General features: G+C 41.7%; 2 protein-coding genes across 2 annotated transcripts; both read left to right on the forward strand.

Moving 5' to 3' along the window:
• Positions 1-585: 585 nt before the first annotated feature.
• LOC115674975 (ribonuclease 3-like protein 2) lies at positions 586-4,294 on the forward strand. Its single transcript, XM_030597515.2, has 4 exons — positions 586-1,069; positions 2,755-2,907; positions 3,015-3,391; positions 3,772-4,294. The coding sequence occupies exons 1-4, from the start codon at positions 695-697 to the stop codon at positions 3,941-3,943; spliced, it is 1,077 nt and encodes a 358-aa protein (XP_030453375.1). The 5' UTR covers positions 586-694; the 3' UTR covers positions 3,944-4,294.
• A 16,607-nt stretch (positions 4,295-20,901) lies between these two features.
• LOC115674974 (GDP-L-galactose phosphorylase 1-like) lies at positions 20,902-23,775 on the forward strand. Its single transcript, XM_030597513.2, has 7 exons — positions 20,902-21,629; positions 21,742-21,863; positions 22,004-22,063; positions 22,184-22,426; positions 22,521-22,706; positions 22,813-23,061; positions 23,152-23,775. Exons 1-7 carry the CDS (start codon positions 21,512-21,514, stop codon positions 23,491-23,493), a joined length of 1,320 nt encoding a protein of 439 aa, XP_030453373.1. The 5' UTR covers positions 20,902-21,511; the 3' UTR covers positions 23,494-23,775.
• Positions 23,776-24,010: the final 235 nt, after the last annotated feature.

A 24,010-nucleotide genomic window follows, 5' to 3' on the forward strand; every position in this document is an offset into this window, starting at 1 on the left:
AATTGAAAACGGTGTCCTTATTAAGGGTCGGTCCATCAATGAATTTTCGCGACAATGGCGAATTACTCCATGACATTTTGAAGATTGTCAGCGACATGCACTTAACGTTGACTCCAGTAAAATATTTGTCACATATCTTATCACATAATCATTTCGTGATTATCTATGGAAGGTCAATAAATAGAATATCTTCTATATATGAGAAAAAATACATAAATGGATTACTCAAATGTATATTGGCAAAAGTGACTCGCCCGCCTTTTATAACGACCAAATTCAAGGCCTAAGGATAATGAAAAAGATGCACTTCTCTTCTTCTTTTTTCACCCAATTGAAAATGGTGTCTTTATTAAGGGACGGTCCGTCAATAAATTTTCGCGACAATTCAAAATGTCGGGACGTGCTCTTAACGTCGACTCCGGTCAAATTCTTGTCACGTATCTCACCACGTAATTGTACGTGATTAGCTACGGAATGTCAATAAATACAATATCTTCTATATATGAGAAAAAATTAAATAAATGGATTACTCAAATAATATATATTGGCAAAAGTGACCTTGCCCACCTTATAACGACCAAATTCAAAACTCACCAGACACACTTTCTCTCTCCTCTCTCCTCTCTCTCTCTCTCTGTCTCTGTGATCAAAATCGGAACTTGATCACCAAACCTTGCCTAGATTCTCGAAAGAGATGTTTTTTCCGAGCCGCCTCGTCTCCGGCGACCTCGCTCCCCTCCCTCCGCCGTCGCCGGAGAAGATCTACTGGGTCTCCGCCGTCGAGGGCATCCTGAACTACAAGTTCAAGAAGCCGGCGCTGCTGGAGGAGGCCCTGACGCACTCCTCCTTCCCGGACGCCCCGTCCTACGAGCGGCTCGAGTTCGTCGGCGACTCCGTCCTGGAGCTCGCCGTCAGCAACCACCTGTTCCTGGCGCACCCGGAGCTCGACCAGGGGCGGCTCTCGAACCTGCGGTCGGTGAACGTCAGCACCGAGAAGCTCGCCCGGGTGGCCGTGCGCCACGGGCTGTATCGGTTCCTCAGGCACAATGTGCAGTCCATGGACGACAAGGCAAGTACAACTGCGAAATTTGACTCTCTTTGTGTTCGATTTTCTTAGATAAAAAATAGCACTTGAAAGGTGCTCTGTTGGGTGAATTACAGAGTGTTTACTGTTTGGTATGATATGATCTCTGTCGAGTCGACTGTTGGTGAGTAAAGTTCGAAGGGCAAGCAACCAGGCATCACCCATCAGTGTAGTTTGTCAGACAATCGTTTTTTCGCATCAATTATTTGTCCCGGAATATAATCCTTAGTTTTTTTTTTTTTTTAGTTCTACCAACATAGCCTTGACGATGCATCTTGGGCATCACGCAATCTGACCACAGGGTTGGCCGATGGGTGACTTGAATTTCAGGGCTTCCCGGAAAAAACGGGGAAAAGGAGACTCATTGCATCGAACACTACTTACGAAAAGTCGTTCTTTTTGACATTCTATCTATTTTGGTGGATTGGAGAGTAGTGACCGACCTGGTATACGGGTAATGGATCCGTTCTAGATTAGTGATTGTCGTCAGTTTATATAGCTAAGGTCACTTGAAATAGTTCGAGTATTATGTTCATGTGACTGGTTCGGTAAAAACAAGTGAAAGTTTGGCAAAGCAGGTTCATAGCTTACTGACTTTTTGCTATGTTTTGCTAAGTGACACTCTAGCTTTTGGTACTGATTTGGCGATAGGACTCTGTAAAGTGAGGCCAATAGTTGGATGTCTATGTTCGGTTTTCAGAAGTTGACATTTTCTCTCTCTTTTCATTTAAGCTTCAGCTGGGTCCGCCAAGCCAATCGACGGCCCTGGATAGCCACTTTGCGGCTGTTGATTGTTAAGGGTAGCCACAATGTGTTTGGTGGTCCTTGTTATTGGTTCAAAAGAAATGTTGCTGGGATTGGTTCTATTACATCCACTAACATAGAATGAGGACATACAACATTTTCATTTCTTCCGAAAGCAAGGCCAATGGACCCTAGCCCATCTTGCTTTGCTTGCAATGAATTTTTATCAGAGGAAAATGTATAAGGGTGACACCACATACCACGTGACATGTGATTTAGTATTGCCAAACCAACCGAGTATGCACTTGATCAATGTGCAATGAGCAATGGCACTTCATAGAATGAGGATATAATGCCAGCACGTCACATTGTGTAATCATTACCTAATACAGTTCTCCTTCGCAAGTGGCTAATCATTTTTGTAACTGAAGTCTGCATTCTCTTTTCTCAGCGGAGTGCAAGGGTAAATATCTTTTTTTATGTTGTATAGTTTTCTTAAAATGTTTACAAGAGGAAAAAAAAAGTATTGCACCTGGATATTTGCAAAGAGAATGTTAAGCTGAAAAGATCTCCATTCTATCTCTACGTGATCTAAAGTGTGCAATTCTCGAGAGATTTTCAAACTGCCTTCTTAGGGAACTTTTCAGAAGGAACATTACCATCCAAAATCAGTGCCACCTTGTGTACTAAATTTCTGTGGCTGGAATATTGCTTGCGAATTCTTTGTTTCTCTAGAAAGTTGGAAGTGTAATGGCTAGACGAAATGCAACAATCTATTTATTTGTTGTAACTCTATATGCAACTATGAATGTACAAATTGTGTAATATAGTAATGACTAATGAGGTGTATGATCGAGTTTCTATCTGTTACTTGTTAGTATTCTCTATTATGCTTTTTCATTGGGATGTTTCTAGCTATTTTGCAGGTTACAGAGTTTGCCAGAGCAATTGAGGAGGAAGATGATGCTGTTGCACATGGGGGATCAGTTAAAGCCCCAAAAGTTCTTGCAGATATTGTAGAGTCTTTGGCAGCTGCTATCTATATCGATGTCAACTTTGATCTACAGAGATTGTGGGTGGTACGGTGTTTCTTTCTTCAATAAGATAGTCCTTTATTTTAATATTCAAGTTATCCGTTTTGTTATCATCATCGTCTTTAGAACAGATTTGTTTGGTACATGTTTAGATCTTCAGAGGTTTACTGGAGCCTATTGTTGGCCCTGAAGAATTGCAGCAGCAGCCTCAACCGATCACAATGTTATTTGAGGTTTGTCAAAAGCAGGGAAAGAAGCTAGAGATAAGGCAAGGGAAGAAAGGTTCAACTAATATAGCTAGTGTCTATGTTGATGGCAATTTCATTGCCTCATGTTCTTCCGAGCATAAGGAAATTGCTAAGCTTAATGCTGCCAGGAGATCTTTGTCTCAATTACTAGCACAATTAGAGCCCTCCAACCGTGGAATGATGGAAATAGATGGGTTTGATGGTCCCTTTGAAATTGAGGGAGCCAAACAGAAGTTGCACGAGCTTTGTGACAAAAAGAAATGGCCCAAACCTATCTACCGGTACACTTCCTTCTTCATTTGATTTATTTACCATTGGGGTGCTTGCTTTGCAGATGTTAAGTCTTCCAGGCAGTTTCCTTTCCTCTCTGCCTGTTCTTTTGGATTTTATTGCAAGAACCAATGACATGTCCAATCTTCTTATGATATTTAGTCTTGCATATACTCTATGAAAAGATGTAAACTCTACGAAAAGATTTATGAGTGATAAATTTGGCAAGATTTTATCATGACCATAATATTTTTGGTATTTTCCAATGAGATGAAATGATGAATGCCTCTTTTTTTCTTCTTCACCAATGGTTGTGCTCTTTTTTTCTGCTTCTTTCTGCTAAAATTTCATGTAAAATTATTCTCTTGACGTCAGTCCTTTTGACTTGCAGAAAGAATGAGTCGGGCCCTCCACATAGTAAGAAATTTATTTGTACAGTTCAAATAGCTACAGTCGATGGTGTGTACACTATGGAGGGGGAAGAAAGATCAAGAGTCAAAGATGCAGAGAACTGTGCCGCTTCCCTACTGTGCCGTGCCTTGCACGAATATAATTATCTTTGAGTCTCTCCTGAGCGTAAGAATTTGGAGAGAAACCCTTTGCTAATTCTTTGCAGCAGCTTTGTCCAGAAGATGACTCCCATAAACAAGGGGAGTTCTCTGTCCTGTGATGAGCTTGCAAAGAAGCAGTTATAAGAGGATGCATTCTCTATATTCTTATGGTTGGTGGAGACTTATAGATAATTAGATTTGTTCAAAGCATGGAAGGTTTGGGTGGGTAAATTATTAGATACATGTCGCTTGTATTTTCTGATTGGATTTCAAATTTCTCATTTCTTTTAGTTCTCTTTCCAGTTGTTGAGAACTGGCATAAATGTTCAGGTTACCATTTCCAATAATATGTTATTTAAATAATCAATTTGGCAGTCAGTATAATCTTCACTGCAGAAGTCACAAAGCACTCGATATCGCAGACCGATGGTATCTACATTCGTTACAACCTCGTTTACAGTTGAAAACTGTGATGAATCCTAGGGGACTCGGTTCCTCTTATTTCATTGCTTCAGAAAACCTCAATGACATGAAAAATATGTAACTTAAGCAACATTATTGCCCTAAGTGACATGTACTTGGCAGATCTTTTTTATTTTTCTGAGTGTGTTTGTTTCCTAGTAAATTATCTTTAATATGAAGAAAAAATTCGTTAGAATACATTTGGATGGAGAACCATTTACAAACCATTTTTACCTCAAAGGTTTGAAAGACGATAGTCGGTTAGTGCTCGACTTAGATAACTAAGTGGTGGCGGAGAAGACAGTGACTTGCTCACAGTTGTATGAGGAAGTGGCTGCCTCCGCCGATTGGTGGTGGTGATGGACCTGGCGGCACTGGTAATCGGCTATTATGGTTGTGGTGTTGGTGGTGGCAAGTTGTGGCAGAGGCCACTGGTGGTGGTCAGGTGAAGTAATAAGCCAAAATCAGTTTATGGAAAATAACGTCCAATTCTTGAAGTCAGAGATTATGCAGATTGCAGGGTTTCCCGACTAGATAAACTTCCCGGAAGCTCCTCAAGCCTCTTCCATCAGCCACATTGCATGACATGATTTCAAGAAAGTCACTATTCATCTATGCCAGGGGATGTTCAGTTCGTCTCTTATTCTTCTCTTGTTAGGCTTATTATGCTAATGCCAAAGCATGAAATCTGACTTGGAAAGATAAGGAACAAAGATCCACGCAAGCAGCGACATTTGTGGACAGCGTTGCGGACACCGACTCCTTTATACGGAAAGATTGAAAAGTAAAAAGCTACTTAGCTTTATAAGAACATCCAAAAGATGATCGTTTTGATGTGCGTACAGCAAGAACGTTCTAGTGAAATCAACTCCTCGCGCGAGTCTAAGTGCATTTGTGGACTACGTCAGACAAGTGAAAGAGAGTGTTTATTGATTTGTAAAGTATTGGGTAGACAGAGAAAGAACATTATGTGGTTCTCAGAGGGTGCTTTCAATCAATTCTAGCAGACGAGGAATTTGTATTCAGGGTTCCTCCAAAAAAGGTGCACTGCAGTGTTGATTCTGTATACGGCTACGAGCTCATCTGAAATTCCATAGGTAACTCCGAGATGTTACGATGCATGCGGCAAAATGACAACATCATATGAAAGAAAGATAAAAAAAGGTGTTCCGTGGGACTACAACTTTAACGACCTTTTTGAAAATCCGAAAATAGTGACGATGGCCATGGCTTCTAGTAGAATTTCGTGTGGAGAGAGCTGGCAATGTCCCCGGTAGCATCTGTTCTCCACTAAATTAGTCTTTTCAAGTTGATGGAATAGGGCAAGTTGATGACCTCCACTGTTGCTGATGATGCGGCCGATTTGGGTGAACTGAACAGAAAGACAAATAAGCCGGACAGTGTTGTTGTCCTTAACGGCGGTATCATAAAATCATACGCTGCAGTATCCACCCCCTACATGGATTGCAGTGGAAGAAACGAAGAGCCTCCCTCCTCCATACTACTCTTTTATACGAAATTACTTACAGAAACCAAGTAAATTTTGATGAACAGTGATGCATCATCATTGAGAATAATATATCAGCAATTGTAAATATATATAAGTACATTGATATTCTAGTTCAGTACAAACGACATCCCTTAATCAGGTTCCATAAGACCCGAGCAGATTCTCCTAATCGCCATCTCAACTCGCTAGACTAATATGATAATCCTAAAGAGGAATGATCAATGTGGAGGAATAAAATAGAAGAGAGAACTGCATAAGTTCAATAGACTTCTAGACATGACAAGTAGACCCTACTTACATAATATAGTTGGAGAAAGATGAATGAAATGATACTTCTGCCTTCTTTTCATACAGTAGCTGATCTTCAAAAGGCTTTCTGATAAATCCCATGGATCTTCTTCCATGATTCTTCCCTCTGCATCTTCAGCTGCTTGTAGAAGTTCCCAATGAAGGTCTCGGCTTTGGTGAACAGCTCTTGCCTGCTGATCCCCTCAGCCTGCTCTGGCTCTTCGTCTTCTTCACTGTCTTCCTCACACTCATATTTCTCTGTCTCAGCCTCTCCGCCACCAATGAAAAACAGGCTCGGCATGGAGGGGCACTTCTTGACCTTCTCTTTTTTCGCTGCGCCAGCACTCATCTTCTCAGAAGCAGATTTCAGCACAAATTTAGTCTTCCTTTCATTGCTTTCAGGAGTTCTCTTCTCAATGCTTCCAGGAGCAATAATGGGTCTTTCGACAGCAGCATCTCCTTCTTCATTAGGAGTTGGAGGTGTGTCTGGAGCAGAAATCACGGCGGTGATCGGTTTCGGCACATGATTTACAGTTTTTTTGTCATCCGAAGGCTTTGAGAAGACTGAGAGAAGGCCGGCTTCTGCTCCGAGTGCTATGATGAGGAGGTTGAAGATGAAGTAGAGGTATGGAGACCTTAAGTTCGAGGAGAGAAGCGGTGTCACTATGAGAAGTGCAAGTAGAAGGGTGAGCATCAACACTTGGGACTTCATGAACTTCTCCATTTGGTGGTGTCTTGGAGGAAGTTGGTGCTGGGTCCGTGGCTTATTTGTCTGAGAGTCAGATGATCTGAATGTTAAACTGGTGGGACTTGGGGGAGTGGGGACTGTCCAGTGAAGATCCTCAGACAATTATATAGAGCAGGCAGGAGAGAGAGAGAGAGAGAGAGAGAGAGAGAGAGAGAGAGAGAGAGAGAGAGAGAGATGGACATTTTCTTGGAAATTTCTGAAGAAAAATTTGAGAGCTGCATCAGTCAAAAAAGTGCGGAAGATATGCATTGACTGACCAAATGGGTGTTATCAATTGCCAAAGAAATTCTTCCATTCCTAATCTTGTATTTGAAATGGTAATGATGCGGTGTGTATCTACTAGCTCATGCATAAATCTTGAACTAATAGCTCTCTGAAAGTTCAATTATGAAATCTATAGTCGATTCTCTTTTCACTCTCTATAAAAAAATAATGAACTTCTCGAATTGTTCCAAGTTCTAAATAGTCTTGGCAGGCCCGCAAGATGGGTCCGACTTCACCCTCTATGAGAAAATAATTAACTTCTCAAATTGTTCCATGTTCATAATAGTCTTGGTAAGTCCGTAAGATGGATCCGACTTCACTTTTAGAAATATCAAAATGGCTTATTTTTTCCCCAATATTTTTTGTTTTTATTAATCTTGTAAGTTTCGTTTGTTAGTTATTGGAGCATATCTTTCCTTGATTGCATTTGGCATTGTTATTTTTACGTAATATTCTAATCTTAGTTCATGTCATTACAATTTATAAGCCATGGTCAGCATAAATCATCTTCTTCAATATTCAAATCTTCCACACATTATTTGTTACTGTAATTTAATAAATTCACTACCAACTATCAAGTACTAACATTCTTTTATTCTTCATTGTGAATCAATACAAAAATTGAAAATTCTATGTAGTGTTGAAAGCCAATTATTTAGCATCTTATGGTCTAAATAGTCTAAATGGGTCAATTTGGATAGAACCATTTTCGACCCAACTCAAATTGACCCACCGATTTGACGAACCTAAGCACGGGTCACAAGTTTGAAAAGAGTAAACTTTAGGACATTTCACCAACCACAATGAACCAGCACACTCACCCCTTAGATTGTATCAAAACAAGCTTGCCGAGCACCGGTTTCACATGGCAAGTTCTTGCATTGACAATGTGCGAGTGTCACGGAATGTGATTCTCCCGTACCCTCGTACCCTTGTGAGTTGAGCTTGATGCCGTCGGAGTGAAGAGTGGGTGATGTAGAGGGAATGATACAATTGATTTGTGGGAGTGGCGTCGGGGTGATTTGTGCTAGGAGTTCTAGGTTATAATGAATATATCCTTAGGAGCTCTGAAAACTGGGTTGATCTCCATTGCACAAACTGATCGGGAGTTAATGTCGCTCTCTTGATACGACACGATACGATGATGCTATTCGTCGCACTGTCATTAGGAATAACTATAGATTGAAGGCTAGCCTGGGGTCTTCTCGGCTCGCCAAGCGCCACACGGGCTATTCCGCTTCCACAGAACTGTCGGCCTGTCCGTGACACGAGGACGTCTTGAGGCGACGAAGTAATCCGGAATCTTTGAGGCCAAAGCAAAGCACCTAAATAGATAACTACTATTGACGTTTGCATGCATGCTCAAGGAGGCAAAATCAAGATAAAACCACACCAACTTTAGAGAGAAAAAAATCAAAAAAGAGAGAGAGAGAGATAAGGTCGGTGAAAGCAATTATTCTTTGGGGGCTCAAAGAACACCAAACTTTTCTTTTTCTTGTGGGGGTGGTGGGATGGGATGGGATGATCACGGCTGGACGAAGGCCGGGCCAACCAATTTTCTTGATGTTTGCTTGGCTGCCTCATGGGGGCTGCCCCCCTCATCTCCGACGCAAACGTGGTATTCGCACGCGGGCCCCACGAAGGTTGTTCGGGGCCCCCACTTTGGAAAAATTTGAGGATCTTTTTGGCGCGATTTTTGGACCCTCCCCCGGAATATCTTGCCCCTCCAACCCTTCTCCACCGACCCACTTGTGTACCTCAGTGCGGTTGTAGACCCCTACGGAGGTGGTCGATAAGGTATCGTACGTGCCATGCCAACGTCTTCGATAACGCGTGAAAGAAACTAATTATTATCGAGAAGATAGAAAGTTTTGAAAGTTCGAATTCGAACTTAATCAAGATGAATGTCGCGTGGATAATGCAATTGGGTTTACTTTTAAGCAGTTGATATGAGGTTCGCGTTCATATATTGCCATCTCTTGTCTTCGATCGAGATGCTTTATCGCTCTACTCCCCTTGACAAACCACAAGAAGTTCCGTTCATGAATGCCAAGCGTGTATGTCACTCGAATCTGGCATTTTCAGAATCGGGACCGGATCGCCCTTTGGAGATCGAATCGGTTCAGATCTCATTTTTCGATTGCTGTAAAAGAGAAATGTTGATCGCGAAAGGCGGCTTAGATCCTCTGACCTTTCGGAGGCTACCCGTGTTCCCCCAACTATGACTCGTTTAGACTATGTTTGGCTGATCTATTATCTAGACACGCCTTATATCTTGAAAGAATGATGAATCTACAATTAGTATGTCGACCTGAGTGCAAAACTCTAGCAACTTTACAGACGCAGCTCTGCATGATTGTTGGCTACGTGACGCACTACATAATATAATATAATATATATGTTGAACCATGCACGAGTGGCACATTAGGTATGGCCTCCAATACTGTTTCCAAAATATTGCTCAAATCCTACTGGACTCGACTTGAAAATCGAACAAAACGCCCTATTTAAGATCGAAGCGATTCGATAATCATTTATAAGTCGGAATTCATCATAGCTTAACTCGATTATCTACGAAGCAATCAATCTCGTTCTTACAACCTATCCATCCTTACACGACACATGACTGCATCTGCCTTTATTAAATCCGTCAACGGAAACCGCGACACGAATCTTCTCTAAGATCAAGAATACTAGTTGTTGGAGTTGGACATAAGATTGGCTAGAGATTAACCAGGATATGCTCGTGCTCTTGCACTTTTCTGGGTGAAGTTGTTCAAATGTAGCCTTGTCCCTTGCCCTGTTTGTGTTTATCCATATTTCTTTTCGGCTAATGCCCTTCCATCTTTTCACATTTGGCCCCGGCACGTTTTTTTTATTCCCAAGTGCGTCTCCACTTTTTAGGGGAATGCAATTCAAGTCAAACAAGTTAACGAAATCTTCCGTTTCGTGGAAGTACAAGATCTATAAAAAGTGCCTAAAAGCAACCAAGCATATATTCCCCGAGTAAGCAAAGACATTGGTCACAATCCCTACATTTAGCACTTTCTTATCTAGTCAAGATTTTGTGGATGTGGGTGCGCCGTGGTTATGTTCATTGCATCTTGGCATAAGATAATGGTGTCGTCGCATATACCTAATCCATGCACGTTCATCAACTATTTGCCCCCACCAATTCCAAATTTTGTTCCTTACTCTCATGGGCAATTTACCTTGTTTTGGGATGGAAGTACTTGGAAACTTAAATATCGCATTTTCTTTTTGGATGGAAAATGACACGAATGATTTCCAAATTTTAGTCCAACGTGCAATATTGTCTCTAAACTTTTAGTTTTTTCAATATGGTCCGTGAACTAATGGTAAATGCTCAATGTAATCATTCCGTTTGCTCAAACAACAAATTAGACGTTATTTGTGGATTACCATATGCTAAGTTGGAGTATTAGAAATGACAAGTCAACATGTCCATCTTTTTATCCATCTGCTTTAGAAAAGGAAAAAGAAAATTAGAGCGTCAACAAAACCATCGTTATTTGATGATGTGGATTATTGTATCCCGATATGGGATGAATTTCTGACTTGGATAATCAACGTGTAACTTTTTTTTCTGTTGTCCAACGTTTTAAAATTAACAGATTGAAAGCTGAATCAACATATTCCATCAACTTGAATTCACGGAATGGAGATATTAAACATTTTCATATTGTTCAGGGACCAGATTAAACTTTTACCACCAATAATTGAGGGATTGTATTGAACAAATCAAAAGTCTATGGATGAGATTGCACATTAAACCTTAGTTCAGGGATTATCTATGGCAATTTCTCCTCTTCTTTTTTTTCCTAAATTGTTGGTGGACCGAGTGATGAATTGATAGTCCCGTGGCTCAGTCCTATTATGTACCAAATTCAATTTCAGGAGGTCTAGGATCATAGCATATTTCATGCACCTCGACTCGGCCCAAGGTAACAATTCACAAAAACGAGATCTGGGCCGACTTGATACTTGAGCCCAATGGGCTTGAAACAGCAGCCCTTTAGCAACAAAAAGAAATTTGTCTAATCAAGAGCCCGTATTTTTAAGTCTCCTGTAAATATTTATACGTATAGACGTAAGCATTGCTCGCGAGATGCTTACACGAGTTTGCAAAAGATGGATGTACAGGATGACGACGACATGAGGCTGAGCGATATCTATCCCCTATCATCAACCTATACTCCATTGATAAGTGCGCACATATCAAAAACTTCGAGATACCACCCGCTCACCACTTTCGTTTCTGGTCAAGGGTATGTAAATTATCTTCAAAGAACCGCGAAACCTCGGTAGAAGATGCATCGCTTTTGTCGTCGGTCGAGAAATTTGTCTCGGGTGATTGATTATCTTTGTAATTAGCGTGCCAAATGAGCACCTTGAGTTGGACGAGATTACCAAAAACATGTACATTCTTAAGGAATTTGGACGCAGAAACGATATCACAAGTTCCATGGGAGTTTCGCACGCGAGATTGTCTTTGATTTGGTGCATTCGAACATGGAACCGGATCGGTTTGCATAATGTAAGTCATGGCATAATTATATATAGAATAGAGGAAGATTCCTAGATGTTTCATCTCACATGCATAATTGGAGAATCAAGCTAACCATCAAGCGGATAATTAGATGTATTGCGAAACTTATCGCCAGTTAGGTATTATCACAAAAAATTGGATGTACCTAACTTAATTGCCTGTTAGGTATATCAAAAAATGTATTGCGAAACTTATTACTAGTTAGGATAGGTTTCCGTTGACTGAGCAGTTAGGTATATCGCAATGCTTTTCATCACGGATAATTAGGTATGTCCACATCAGCGCCGGTCGTGCCAAGTAGGACAGCCGGCGTTAACGTCATCGATTTCTGGCCAAAATCGACCGTATGAAATTAATTGACAAAGCATGAAAATGTTCATGACTAAATTGATAAAAAGTGTAATGGATTTATGATTTTTTCGGTATTTTTCCAAATTAGAAAAATGCAGTATTATTTAATGACGGATGTACCTATAACTCGTCTTGTCATTGGAAGAATAATAAACAAAGTGGTACCTAAGTCACGTGGGCTGCCGATATATTGTCACGTTGAGATGGCTTATTTCTTAAGAATTGCAACGTTAAATTCGCGATGGATAGATTTGTTGCGGGAATTCGAAGAGAAGTTGTGAAAAGCGTTAGAAAAAAATTAGGGAAAAGTAAACCGGACATGGTATATCAATAATATGTAATCCGACAAAGCCGGCTACAATAGAAATTATGTTATAGGATATCCTTTTCTTTTCTTAGGAACACATACAATTTTAGTCAAATGGCGTAGCTCAAATATTTTTTTCTTAGACTCCGTTCGTTTCGTTGAAAATATAACGTTTCTGGAAAATGTTTTCCAAGAAACCATTTTCCAGGAAAATGACACAATTTTCCGGTATTCGGCTAAAATATGAAAAAGACTTGAAAAATATTTTCCGTCATTTGGTATGGAAAATATGATCCTCCATACACTACTTATAATATTTTTTTTATTTTTTAAAATCAATTTTTTAATTATCTTTTTCTTTTGTTTTCTTTTTTTTCTTTTTTTCTTTTCTTTCTCTTTTTGACCTTCTTCTCTGGCCCAGTTGCCGACCACGGCGAAGGCCGGCAACCGACCATAGGCAAGCTCGGGCCTCGCCAAATCGGCGATGCTTGAGCGTTGCCAAAGGCGAGCGAGCTCGCCACTGCCTCGAGAGTCGCGGTCTGGCGAGTTCAAGGCGACAGCGAACTCGCTCACCAACCTCTAGCGAGGCCTCAATCGACGAGGCCCGAGCCTCGTCGCCCTTTGGTGACACTCGAGCGTCGCCGATCTGGCAAGGCTCGAGCTCGTCTGTGGCCAGTCGTCGGCCTTCGCCGTGGCCGGCAACTGGCCGGAGAAGAAGGTAAAAAAATAAGAAAGAAAAGGAGAAAATAAAAAAAATAAAAAATATAATAAAAAATTAGAATTTAAAAAATAAAAATGAATGGTGAAAGAAGGAGGAAGGAAAATGTTTTCCTCGTTTCACTTTTGAAGGTATTTTTTCCATTGAGGGAAAAAAATTTTGACAACTAGTTTATTTTCCGTGAAACAAACGCCGAAAAATCCGGAAAACGTTTCCTGGAAATTGTTTTCCATGAAATGAACGGAACCTTAATCTGCATGGTAAGAGAAGATGAATTGATTGGAACTTATTATGTGATAGCTAATGTATAATGAAAAAAGAAGAAGAAGAAGAACCAATAATAATCCCTTCAAGATACAAACTTCAAGTATAAAATTCAAAAAGGCATGTCCTTACAGAGATATGACCTTTCACCAAAACAAAAGTAATGATAAATCAACGAAAGAACTAGTAAATAGCTATACTTATAATTATAAAATACTCCAATACTATATGTAATCATAATAAAATATGAAAATAGATTAATTTTCCTTTTAATAAATGGAGTAATCACCCAAGTACTTATATAATTTCACACTTTGTTCAATGTCTTCTCTAATTTCTTTTTTTTTAATTGATCGTACGAATTTTATAATTTATGTTATGACTCGGTCTTTCTATAAAAAAAAAAACACATCAACATACTTTGCTAAAATCAATAAAACAATCTCGTCGGATTGCTTACTCATCTTGGTTGACATCACAAGAGGAAAAAATTGACACCAGCGGTGTCTCAAAATTTCGCAGATGTTTACTTTCGTTGTTGTCTTTAATACTTAATCAAGTCCCTAAACTTTTATTTGTTAAGTGCATGGCTGGCGGTGCATAAACACTATGCCGAATTTTGTTTACATAATAAAATGACCACCTTTTGATTATTATCGACATGTAATAAACTTAATCAATGAGAGTAAAGTTTGGTCATTTATGAACAAAATTATCAGTAACTCGAACGGAATCAACAATTCGCCAATGAAGCCATCAACGACACACAATGTGAAGTTATCGGCAAGAACCTTGAAGTTAATCGACGGAGTTATCGATATCAACAGCAAACAATCGATACGAGGATAATCGCTAGGTGGCTATTTTTATTACCGCTATTTTAGGATTGTTGTAACTTCTTATAGATAAGTGTTACTAGATAATAGTAGACAGTGGAGTAACTTCTCGTTGTAATTTCTCGTAATTACTATAAGGTTATTTCTTTTTAAATAATCATCTGTAACCTCTATACGTGACCTCTATTTGTAATTGTCGATTGTAAACTTTTAATAGCTACATCGTACTCTTTGTAAACCTCATACACAAACAACAACAAAAAAAACCCGTTACCTTTCAGCTCCTGCATTCTAGTCGTAGTTTCTAGATATCTCATCGTCGATTAAATTGCGATGTGTCTTAGTCGCAGCTTTCAGGTTCTCGCCGTCAATTAAATTCCGATATTGTATCTTTATGTCATCAAAGTTTGCTGTCGATTAAATTCTATTAAAGCGTATCTATTCTCTGTGCTCCACCGCCCGTCTCTCATTAACGAAAATCGAGGATAAACCGCATCGTGACCTATTATAATTATCATATAATGCCATGTAATTCATTTGATATATTTATAAGGTTAATACCGTGAAAAATCCTAAACTGGTACATCTGTGACAGATTTACCTTCAACTAATATTTTGACCACCAAAAACCCAAACTGGTACACTTGTGATATATTTACCCCGAACTAATTTTTTTATCACAAAAAACTCAAAACTGGTACACTTATGACAAATTTACCCTCCATAAAATTGGATCAATACCACGAAAAATCACAAATTAGTAAACATGTGATAAAACCATAAACTGGTACAATCATCAACTGTTACGTATTATCCAATTTAGAAATTTGGCGACAAAATTTAACGGAAATTAATCGGGGGTAAATTTATCACAAATGTACCGATTTAAGGTTTTTGATAGTCAAAATATTAATTCGAGATAAATTTATCGTAAGTATATCAATTCGAGATTTTTCATTATATTAATTCTATTTATAATTAAGAAAATTTACCAACTGCGACATGATGCATGCCGCATGTCGAAGGTCTCAACCAATGTGGGGTGGGAAGAAAGGCAAAAAGCTTGCCGCCTAGAAAAGACAACACAAAAGCTGGTTTTAGTTGACGTATTCCGAATTTTTATAAGAGTCAATCATGCCCTCCATAGATTCCGAATCTGGCCGCTTTTCCCGGCAAGTTTCTTCTTGGGTCTTTCCGTTGATTTAGTTGTTTAATCACACCTTACAATCGAATTATTTTCCCATACGAAATGGCATCATCAACCCTTTGCTAAGTGCTCGATGCGATCCATTAATCTATGGCGGATGACGTCGACTCAGCGCTCCAAGGACAATTATTAATCATACTCATTAAAGAAATGCCGCGGATCACGAGAAGAAATGTGACGGGCAAAGTTTAGGATTTTTTTATAGGGTTAATACCATGAAAAATCACAAACGGACAAATTTACCAAAAACGAATTTTTTTATTATCATGAAAAACCCTCAAACTGGTATAACCCGTGACAAATTTACTCTCGCTTAGTTATTGTTAAATTTTCCCGTCAACTTGCTGAGTTAGATGACACATGACAGTTAACGGATGTACCAATTTGGGGTTTTACTCCTCACAAGTTTATCAATTTGTGATTTTTCATGGTATTAAATGTACCGGTTTAGATTTTCGGTGATAAAAAAAAAAGCTCCAGGGAAAAATTTTCTCGAGTGTATCAGTTTGGGGTTTTTCGTAGTATTAACTCATTTTTTTCTATTTTGTTACTTAGACCCAAATCGTAAACATTTTATAGTAAAGAATCCGTCGCGATTCATCAGGCCATTTGTTAATTCGAATCTTCAATTCAAAGTATATCCGGGATTATCTGTTGAATAATCTTTGCAAAATCAACATGCTCTGGCTGCTTCCTCAAAAAAAAAAATTTATTTTTTTCATTTTTGTTTTTATTTAAAGGGGAACGGTGTCTGGATGAGGCCCCACGTGTTTTGTACAGAACTAGCACGTGGCGGAAAAACAGAGTGGCGGGGCACCTCACGAGAAAGTTCCCGTCAAGACAGACGAGGAGGAGAGATAAGTAGGGCCCACCAGGAGGGCCGGTCCGGGTGTACGGCCCGGTCGAACCCTCCCGCCCCGAAACTTCCTCGCCTTTGGACAAGGATTTTTGTTTAGCTTCTTCTACTCTTCCCTCCCCCTTCCGCAAGCAATTACCGACCGCCAAAAATTTTGCACCATCGCAAGAAGGTTCGTTTGAATGAAACCTTGTACGAGAAGCTTTCGCCGAGCTGCTTGGAGGTGACCGGGAGAGCGGGGGGCGGCGAGAAGCTTCGTCGAGCAACCGGCCCCATCTACCCCCTGTTTCGCCGGAATTGCTCCCGCGAAGAAATACCCGTCTGTCGAAAGCCGTTCTTTCCGGCTTTGATGAGAGGAGACGGGTTCTGTGGCGATTCCGGACATGCTTGAAAATACAGCAGCTTTTCACGGCAACATATGTACACAAACTGTGTCGGAATTTAATCGACCGACAAAGCTCGAGAAGGTGCAAAGATGTAACGCCAGAATTCAATCGACGACGCAACACTCAAGATAGATATGCACGTCGGAATTTAATCGACGACGCGAATCGGAAAGCTATATCTAAGGAAAAATAAAGTGCGGTACAGGAAAGTGGAGATAATTGAAACATAACATTTTGTTTGATTTGTCGGGAAGCTCCGAAGAGTACGATGTGGCAATCTAAAGCCTACATTGAGGTTACAAATGATTACTACACAGAAATAACTTCTTAGTGGTTATGAGAGGTTAGAAAAAGAGGTTACGCAGAGAAGTTACGTAATGAGGTTATAAACGGTTATTACAAAAAAATAACTTCCTAATGATTACGATGAGTTTGAAAGATAAGTTACAAAATGAGGTTACAAATAGAGCTTACGAATGATTATCGAACGGCTATCGAACGGTTATCGACGGTTATGTAAACTCCATTACGTTGAAGGTTTCTTCAACACAATTACGTTGACGGTTGCATCCGAGACTGTCGACTCTACTTTTCTCAACTCCTTCACTTTGTCAATTCTTCAAGTTATCGCATGTCGATAGTAACTAAAAATTGAACATTTTTTGGATGCAAACACCCTCGTGTGATATCTCTAACATCGTGCATGGGAAAGTCGCCGAAGCCTTTGTTTGTCATCACATCTAAAAGCTTTTCGTCGATATCTATGTTGAATCTTGTATCTCATTGGCCGTCTGTTCTGAAACTCGCTACTGTCGAATGTTAGGTTGGAGCATGGCGATTTTCCTTGATTTTGCTCGAGCGAGGATACACTCGGCCACGACATTGCAATCGCTTGATTTATTAAACGGTCGCATGATTCGTTTGGTCATATTTGTTTTGCAACAATACAAAAAGCTCGAAATTATATCCTCTAGGAACGTGTCCCGACAACGAAGAGATAATAATGGAGTTGTCAAATAAGGCGACCAAAAGCCTAATGTTATTTGAAAAAAAAAAAAAGAGAAAAAAATCGATGCTAACATAGAGCGGAAAGCGATTGATACTTGGTTACTCCAGTTTTGTAACACTGTTCTTATGAATCAATTGACCCGTTTAATTTAACTTTGGTTGCATTGATAGGTATCGATGGACGCAATGACATCGATCCGCCAAAATCAAAGATCACAGTAATTTTAAAGTTCGAAGGGTTCAATTGCACGTACAATTCCTACACAACAACACGACACGTGTCCTTCGTTTTCACCGGGGGGGAGAAAAAAGCGATACGCGCGTGCAAGAGAATAGCGGCACTCGGATGCAAAAAAATTCCGGAGAATCGCAAAAGCGGGAAAACGAATTGACCGGGAAAGGTCAATTCTCCATTCGTTGGTTTGCTGGGACGTATCTGTCGGGACTTGGTAATCCTGAACAGGACAGCGATCGAATCAGACGCATTAATCTGTTGTCCCAAAAATAATTGGACGGCAATAATTGAGACGTCCCAGGATGAGACCCACGCAGCGTTCCCCACGCTCATTTCTTCCTTGGACGTCAAATTTCGACATCCTTGGGCTGGTGGGCGTGGTAAACGAGGGACCATGTACCTTCGAAGAAATTATCAAAGAAAAAAAAAAATCTTAAACTTATTGTATATGTGCCAATTCAATCTTGAATCTTTTAATTTGACCAGTTTAGTCCTAAATTTTTTGACAATTTGCCAATTCAGCCATTTCGATTGATTTTGGTTGGAAATCGCTGACGTTGATAGATTTTTTCAAAAAAAAATTTTGAATTAAGGATCACCGGCGACCCTCACTGGCCGTGGGCGAGGGGCGCGAAGGCCCTTCCTAGATCTGGGCTGAGGCCGCCTAAACCCCAGCCGATGGGGCCGCGAAGGCCCTCGCCCGCGACCGGCAAGGCCATCGTGGCCTCGCCCAGGGCCTCCGCGGCTGCGAGTGAGGCCGTGAAGGAGAGCTGCCTTGCCGGCCGCCCCTTACCTGTGGCTAGCGAGGGTCGCTAGTGACCTTGGCCAGTACAACGAAAAAAAAAGGAAAGAAAAAAAAAACATATTCAAAATTCGATTTTTTTCAAAAGAAGTTACAAAAATTGTCTACGTCAATACCGATCGTGTCACGTTGGACGGCCGATATTTACGTCGGTGATTTCCCGCTAATTTTGACTGGAAGGACTCAATTGATAAATTGTCAAAAGGTTTGGGACTAAATTGATAAAATTGAAAAGTTTAAGTCTAAATTAACATAAGTACAATAAATTTAATATTTTTTTTTATAATTTCCGCACGTAATTTGGGAAGACGCACTCCCTTCCTTCTCCAAGGGCCCACGTCTCTAATAATCCACCTTATTATATTTGCTAGTCCCGCTTTCTAGCCATCGCTGCGTCAATCATTATCGTCAAGATAATGTTTTAAGTGTTGCTTATTTTCCAATCGTTTCCATCGCCCTCTTTTTCTACCCTTTTGGGCTTCCGTACGATCGCTCAAAATCCTAGATTTTTTTAGTCCTGAACAGTGCTTCTGACCCTGTTGGTTAATTTCTAACTTTCCGGAAGATTTGTCCAGGTATTTTTTAACTGCTAAAAAAAAAACAAAAAAATGACCCCCTAAAACGTGTTCAAAATCACGATCCAATCTGCCTGAAGATGAGAATACGTGGTGAGGTGTACCAAAGAACAGCGAAATCATGTGTCGAAAAGTACGTACACCGGGAACTAAATGCATGATAAGTAGTAAAATACAATATGCACCCACGAATGTGTGAACGTGGTCTCGTCTCGTGGCACAATTAGGGCGCGTTTGGTAACGTGCCAAACAGTGAAAATTTCTGTTCTTTTGTTCTCAGAAATAATTTTGGAACAGAAATGCGTTTGGTAAACTTTTTGTTCCCAGACACATTTTTGCAAAAATTTATGCCCAGAAACAGTTTTGGAAGAAAAACAAGAAGTAAAAAAAAGTTATTTCTTTTTTTAAGACAATTTTGAGAATGAGTTCTTTTTCTTCTTTTCTTTTTTTCTTTTCTTCTTTGTGTTGTTCTTCCCTGGGCTGTGGCCGGTCGCCGGTGACCGGCCATAGCCCAGGGCCGACGAGGGCGTCATGGCCCTCGCCAGCGAGGGCGAGGGCTGGACCCTCGCTGCCTGGGTGAGGTGGCTCGCCGTCGATCATGGCGAGGTCGGCCTCGCTCGATCTGGGCGAGGCCGAGCCTCGCTGTCTCGACCAACGGCGAGGTCGGCTTCGCCGTCGCGACCCACGGCGAGGTCGGCCTTGCCCAGATCGGGTGAAGCCGAGCCTCGCCGTTGCGACCCACGGCGAAGCCGACCTCATCGTTGCAACCCACAGCGAGGCTCGGCCTCGCCTGATCTGGGCGAGGCCGGCGATGAGGCAGGCGTCCAGGGCGGCGGCGAGGGCCGCGATGCCCTGGCCCATGGCCGGTCGCCGGCGCCGGCGATCGGCCATGGCCAAAGAAGGGAAGGGTAGAAAGAAAAAAAAAAGAAAAAAATATTAAACAATTTAAAATATTATTAATAAAAAGAAATTTTGTGTAGTTACCAAACGTATTTCTGTTTTTTTCTATCCCAGGAATAGAAATTTTGGACAGTTACCAAACGCCTTTAAATGCTTAGAAATTATTTCCGGACACAGAATAAAAAAGAATCATTTCTGAGTAGAAATAGTTTCCGGGCACAGAATGATTGTCATGCGCACCCTTAGCCGCCTAATTACGGGTGGCCAGGATAATGTGGAAAAATCTCCCGGACTAACGAAAATAAGAACGTCAATAAAATAAAATAAAAATAAAAAATTGGAAAAAAAATTAGAAATAGAGAGTCGACATTTTTCCACCGTCCGATCCGCATATTCGTACCTGAGCGGGTCCGGCGCAGCGTCCGCCAACCAATTCAGTTGGTTCGGCCGATCCCGAAGCCGAACCTCTGCTTCGGACATTTCGGCAACCTGTCGAAAATTAGACAATTATTGTCTTGTCCCTACGGTCCCATGCACAGTGCCAATGGAGGCAGCCCGGGTCGGGTCGGGTCCATTTCGGCCCATCTCCCACCCTGCCGGGCCGCCACCCGGGTCTTCTCCGTGGAGTCAATCTCTCAATCTCTCCTTCATCTATAAAAGCAGCGTACCACCACCCCATCTTCTCCGCCCCAACCAACCGCCTTCCGTCGCTGCAGAAAATCTCTCCGCCTTCCCTTCTCTCCGCAGCCTACTCGCCGGCGACCGCGCGCTTCGGCCCCCTAGGGAATCGGAGCCCCGAGTTTCTCGATCGATCGCTCGCGCGAAGGGCAGGGCTTCCTCCGCCTCGAATCGCCGCCGGAGTTTGTGTTCGTCGCGGGTGGGGTAAAACCCGGTGGCAGACGAGTTGAGGACATCACGGCTATACACGGCGTAGCCCGGCCTCTCATCCATGCCCGCTCCGTTCGACGCCGCAAGGGTTGCCTGATCGCCGCCTCCTGCGTCGGCAACCCTTCGCCGCACGGCGGACGAGGCGCCCTCCCCTCCGAAGGCGGCAGCCCCTCCGACCTCCTCTTCCTCGCCGGCGGGGGTCCCTCCTCCCTCCTCTACTGCTAGCGTATTTTCTTCTTTAGGGTCTCGTGCTCGTCCCTAGCTACTACGACGTATTCTGCTGCTGTGTACCGAGCGAGTTGCTGGTGTTTTTTTTTAGATCTCGTGTTTTTTCTCGTACCTGTTCTGGCTGCTTTCGATTTGAACATCGTCGAGAGAGAGTTGAGAGCAAAGGGGTGAGAGAAGATGATGCTCAGGATCAAGAGGGTTCCGACCGTCGTTTCGAATTACCAGAAGGAGGAGGTTGAAGGCGGGCGGGTCGGGGGTTGCGGCCGCAATTGTCTCAACAAGTGCTGCATTCAAGGTAAAATTTTTAAGGAATCTTCCGTCTTCCGTGTTCGTAATTTATGTAAATTGTGCGTCTCCTAGATTGCGTAATTGAGCTGTTGTCGACTCTGGTTTGGGATTGATAATAGGAGCGAAACTCCCGTTATATGCTTTCAAGAAGGAGGAGGAAGTCCCTAGCGACAAGGCTTTGCTTGGGCATGAGGATGGGGAGCCTCCTGTCGCATTTCTCGACTCCCTTCTGCTTGGAGAGGTAAATTTGTTACCAATCAAGAATAAAGCAAACTCGAAAAGGGATTTCAGCGAGTTCCGAAAGTTGTACTTCTGTTATCTTTATGTGTTTAGCTCAAGTTGCTCGATATGTGTTAAGATGCTTGTTCTCTTGATTGGTAGTGGGAGGATCGGATGGAGAAGGGTCTATTTCGCTATGACGTCACTGCCTGCGAAACTAAGGTCTCTTCCCTGGCTCCATAGTTTTATCTTGTAGCTGTCCCGAGCTTGTGGGTTTCTATCTGATTAAGAAAGGGGATTCGGGGCTCTGGTGTGATGATTAGTGCGTTGATTTTGGCGTAGGTGATTCCGGGTGGGTATGGCTTCATTGCACAGCTGAATGAAGGACGTCATCTCAAGAAGAGACCAACTGAGTTCCGCGTTGATAAGGTGCTCCAGCCTTTTGACGGAAGCAAATTCAACTTCACCAAAGTTGGTCAGGAAGAGGTTCTCTTTCGGTTCGAAGCAAGCGAGGATGGTGAAACTCAGTTCTTCCCCAATGCTCCAATTGATGTTGAGAGTTCCCCCAGTGTTGTTGCCATCAATGTATGCGGTTGTCTATTCGAAACTAAATGATTGTCTTGCTTATAACATCTTTTAGGAAGCTTGTTGGCTGATCTTTCTTTTTCTGTATTTGCAGGTCAGTCCTATTGAATATGGCCATGTGCTGTTGATCCCTCGCATCCTGGAGTGCCTGCCACAAAGGATTGATCATGCGAGTTTCTTGCTTGCTCTGTACATGGCTTCAGAAGCTGGAAACCCTTATTTCCGAGTAGGTTACAACAGCCTGGGGGCATTTGCCACCATCAATCACCTGCATTTCCAGGTGTCTACTCGATCGATTTCTATCTATAATTTGTTGGCTTTGTTGAATAATGACTTGTAAACTTCGGTAGGATAAAAGATATAACTTGATTATAAATATCAAACAGGCATACTATTTGGATGTGCCCTTCCCTGTCGAGAAGGCTCCCACTCGAAAAATAGCAGCCCTGGACAATGGGGTGAATGTATCTGTACTCCTCAATTATCCAGTCCGAGGTCTTGTTTTTGAAGGTGGAAATACCATACAAGACTTGTCCAATGCAGTTTCGGACTCGTGTATCTGCCTGCAAGACAACAATATACCTTACAACGTCCTCATATCTGATTGTGGAAAGCGTATATTCCTCTTCCCACAGGTGATCCACAATTTATATTTCTCGATATATGAAGACGTCATGAATATACTCCATGAAAGATTCTAATTAATGTATTGGTGTAACGAGCAGTGTTATGCTGAGAAGCAAGCTCTTGGAGAAGTCAGTATGGAGCTTCTGGACACGCAAGTGAACCCAGCTGTGTGGGAAATCAGCGGGCATATGGTCCTGAAGAGGAAGAAAGACTACGAGGAGGCATCCAAGGAGAATGCATGGAGGCTCCTAGCAGAGGTTTCCTTATCTGAGGAGAGGTTCCGTGAAGTGAGCAACCTAATCTTCGAAGCAATCTCTTGCAGCGTTGATGATGTTGCTCGATGCTCGCTTGATGAGCCCAATGCCGAACCTCTGGCGGACTTTGCTGCCACCTGCCCCAATATGGTGGGCAGGAAGAATGATTGCCTGGTTCTGCAGTGAGAATTGATCCTTTTGATATTTGCATTGTGGGAGTGTGTGTGTGTCTGGAATTTCAGTTGCTATGGGCTTCCTGAGGATGCCAGCAACTGCAGAATAAGCGAACTCGGTTTCGTCGTTCTAGTGTCGGGGCGAGTCTTGTGTAGTGTCTATGTGGAATGTATCGTCTGTGTTCACCTGAATTATTGGTTGCTGTAAATTACTGTATTGGTACGCTTCTCGGAGATACTATCAAGCATCCTCCGAGAGCGTGATATTTCAATCTTCTGCAAAAATTCTAGTTCAGATCGATGTTCATCCCTTGCAAATAACTGCTAGTCTTCCTCTTGCCTGAAGAAGACAGACTACTTTTCCCAGTTCAAAGCATGGAGACTTGCACAAGATCCGACTACATTATGGTGCCAGCTGCTAAAAGGAATTTACTTAAGGAATTTACTTCCCAAACGGATGCTTATGGAAAGCAAAAAAGAGCAGCTGCTAAAAGGAATTTACTTCCCAAACGGATGCTTATGGAAAGCAA

Source organism: Syzygium oleosum, unplaced genomic scaffold (genome assembly GCF_021117445.2).
Source record: "Syzygium oleosum isolate NSW1041296 unplaced genomic scaffold, Sole_v2.1 Sole_v2.13, whole genome shotgun sequence".
NCBI classification, from domain to species: Eukaryota; Viridiplantae; Streptophyta; class Magnoliopsida; order Myrtales; family Myrtaceae; genus Syzygium; species Syzygium oleosum.

Excerpts from the sequence above, each read along its gene's own strand:
- LOC115674975 (XM_030597515.2), top strand. The coding sequence starts at position 695 with ATGTTTTTTCCGAGCCGCCTCGTCTCCGGCGACCTCGCTCCCCTCCCT. Across the intron at positions 1,070-2,754 it reads TGCAGTCCATGGACGACAAG|GTTACAGAGTTTGCCAGAGC; the intron begins GCAAGTACAACT and ends GCTATTTTGCAG. Across the intron at positions 3,392-3,771 it reads TGGCCCAAACCTATCTACCG|AAAGAATGAGTCGGGCCCTC; the intron begins GTACACTTCCTT and ends TTTGACTTGCAG.
- LOC115674974 (XM_030597513.2), top strand. The coding sequence starts at position 21,512 with ATGATGCTCAGGATCAAGAGGGTTCCGACCGTCGTTTCGAATTACCAG. Across the intron at positions 22,064-22,183 it reads TCACTGCCTGCGAAACTAAG|GTGATTCCGGGTGGGTATGG; the intron begins GTCTCTTCCCTG and ends ATTTTGGCGTAG. Across the intron at positions 22,707-22,812 it reads TCAATCACCTGCATTTCCAG|GCATACTATTTGGATGTGCC; the intron begins GTGTCTACTCGA and ends AATATCAAACAG.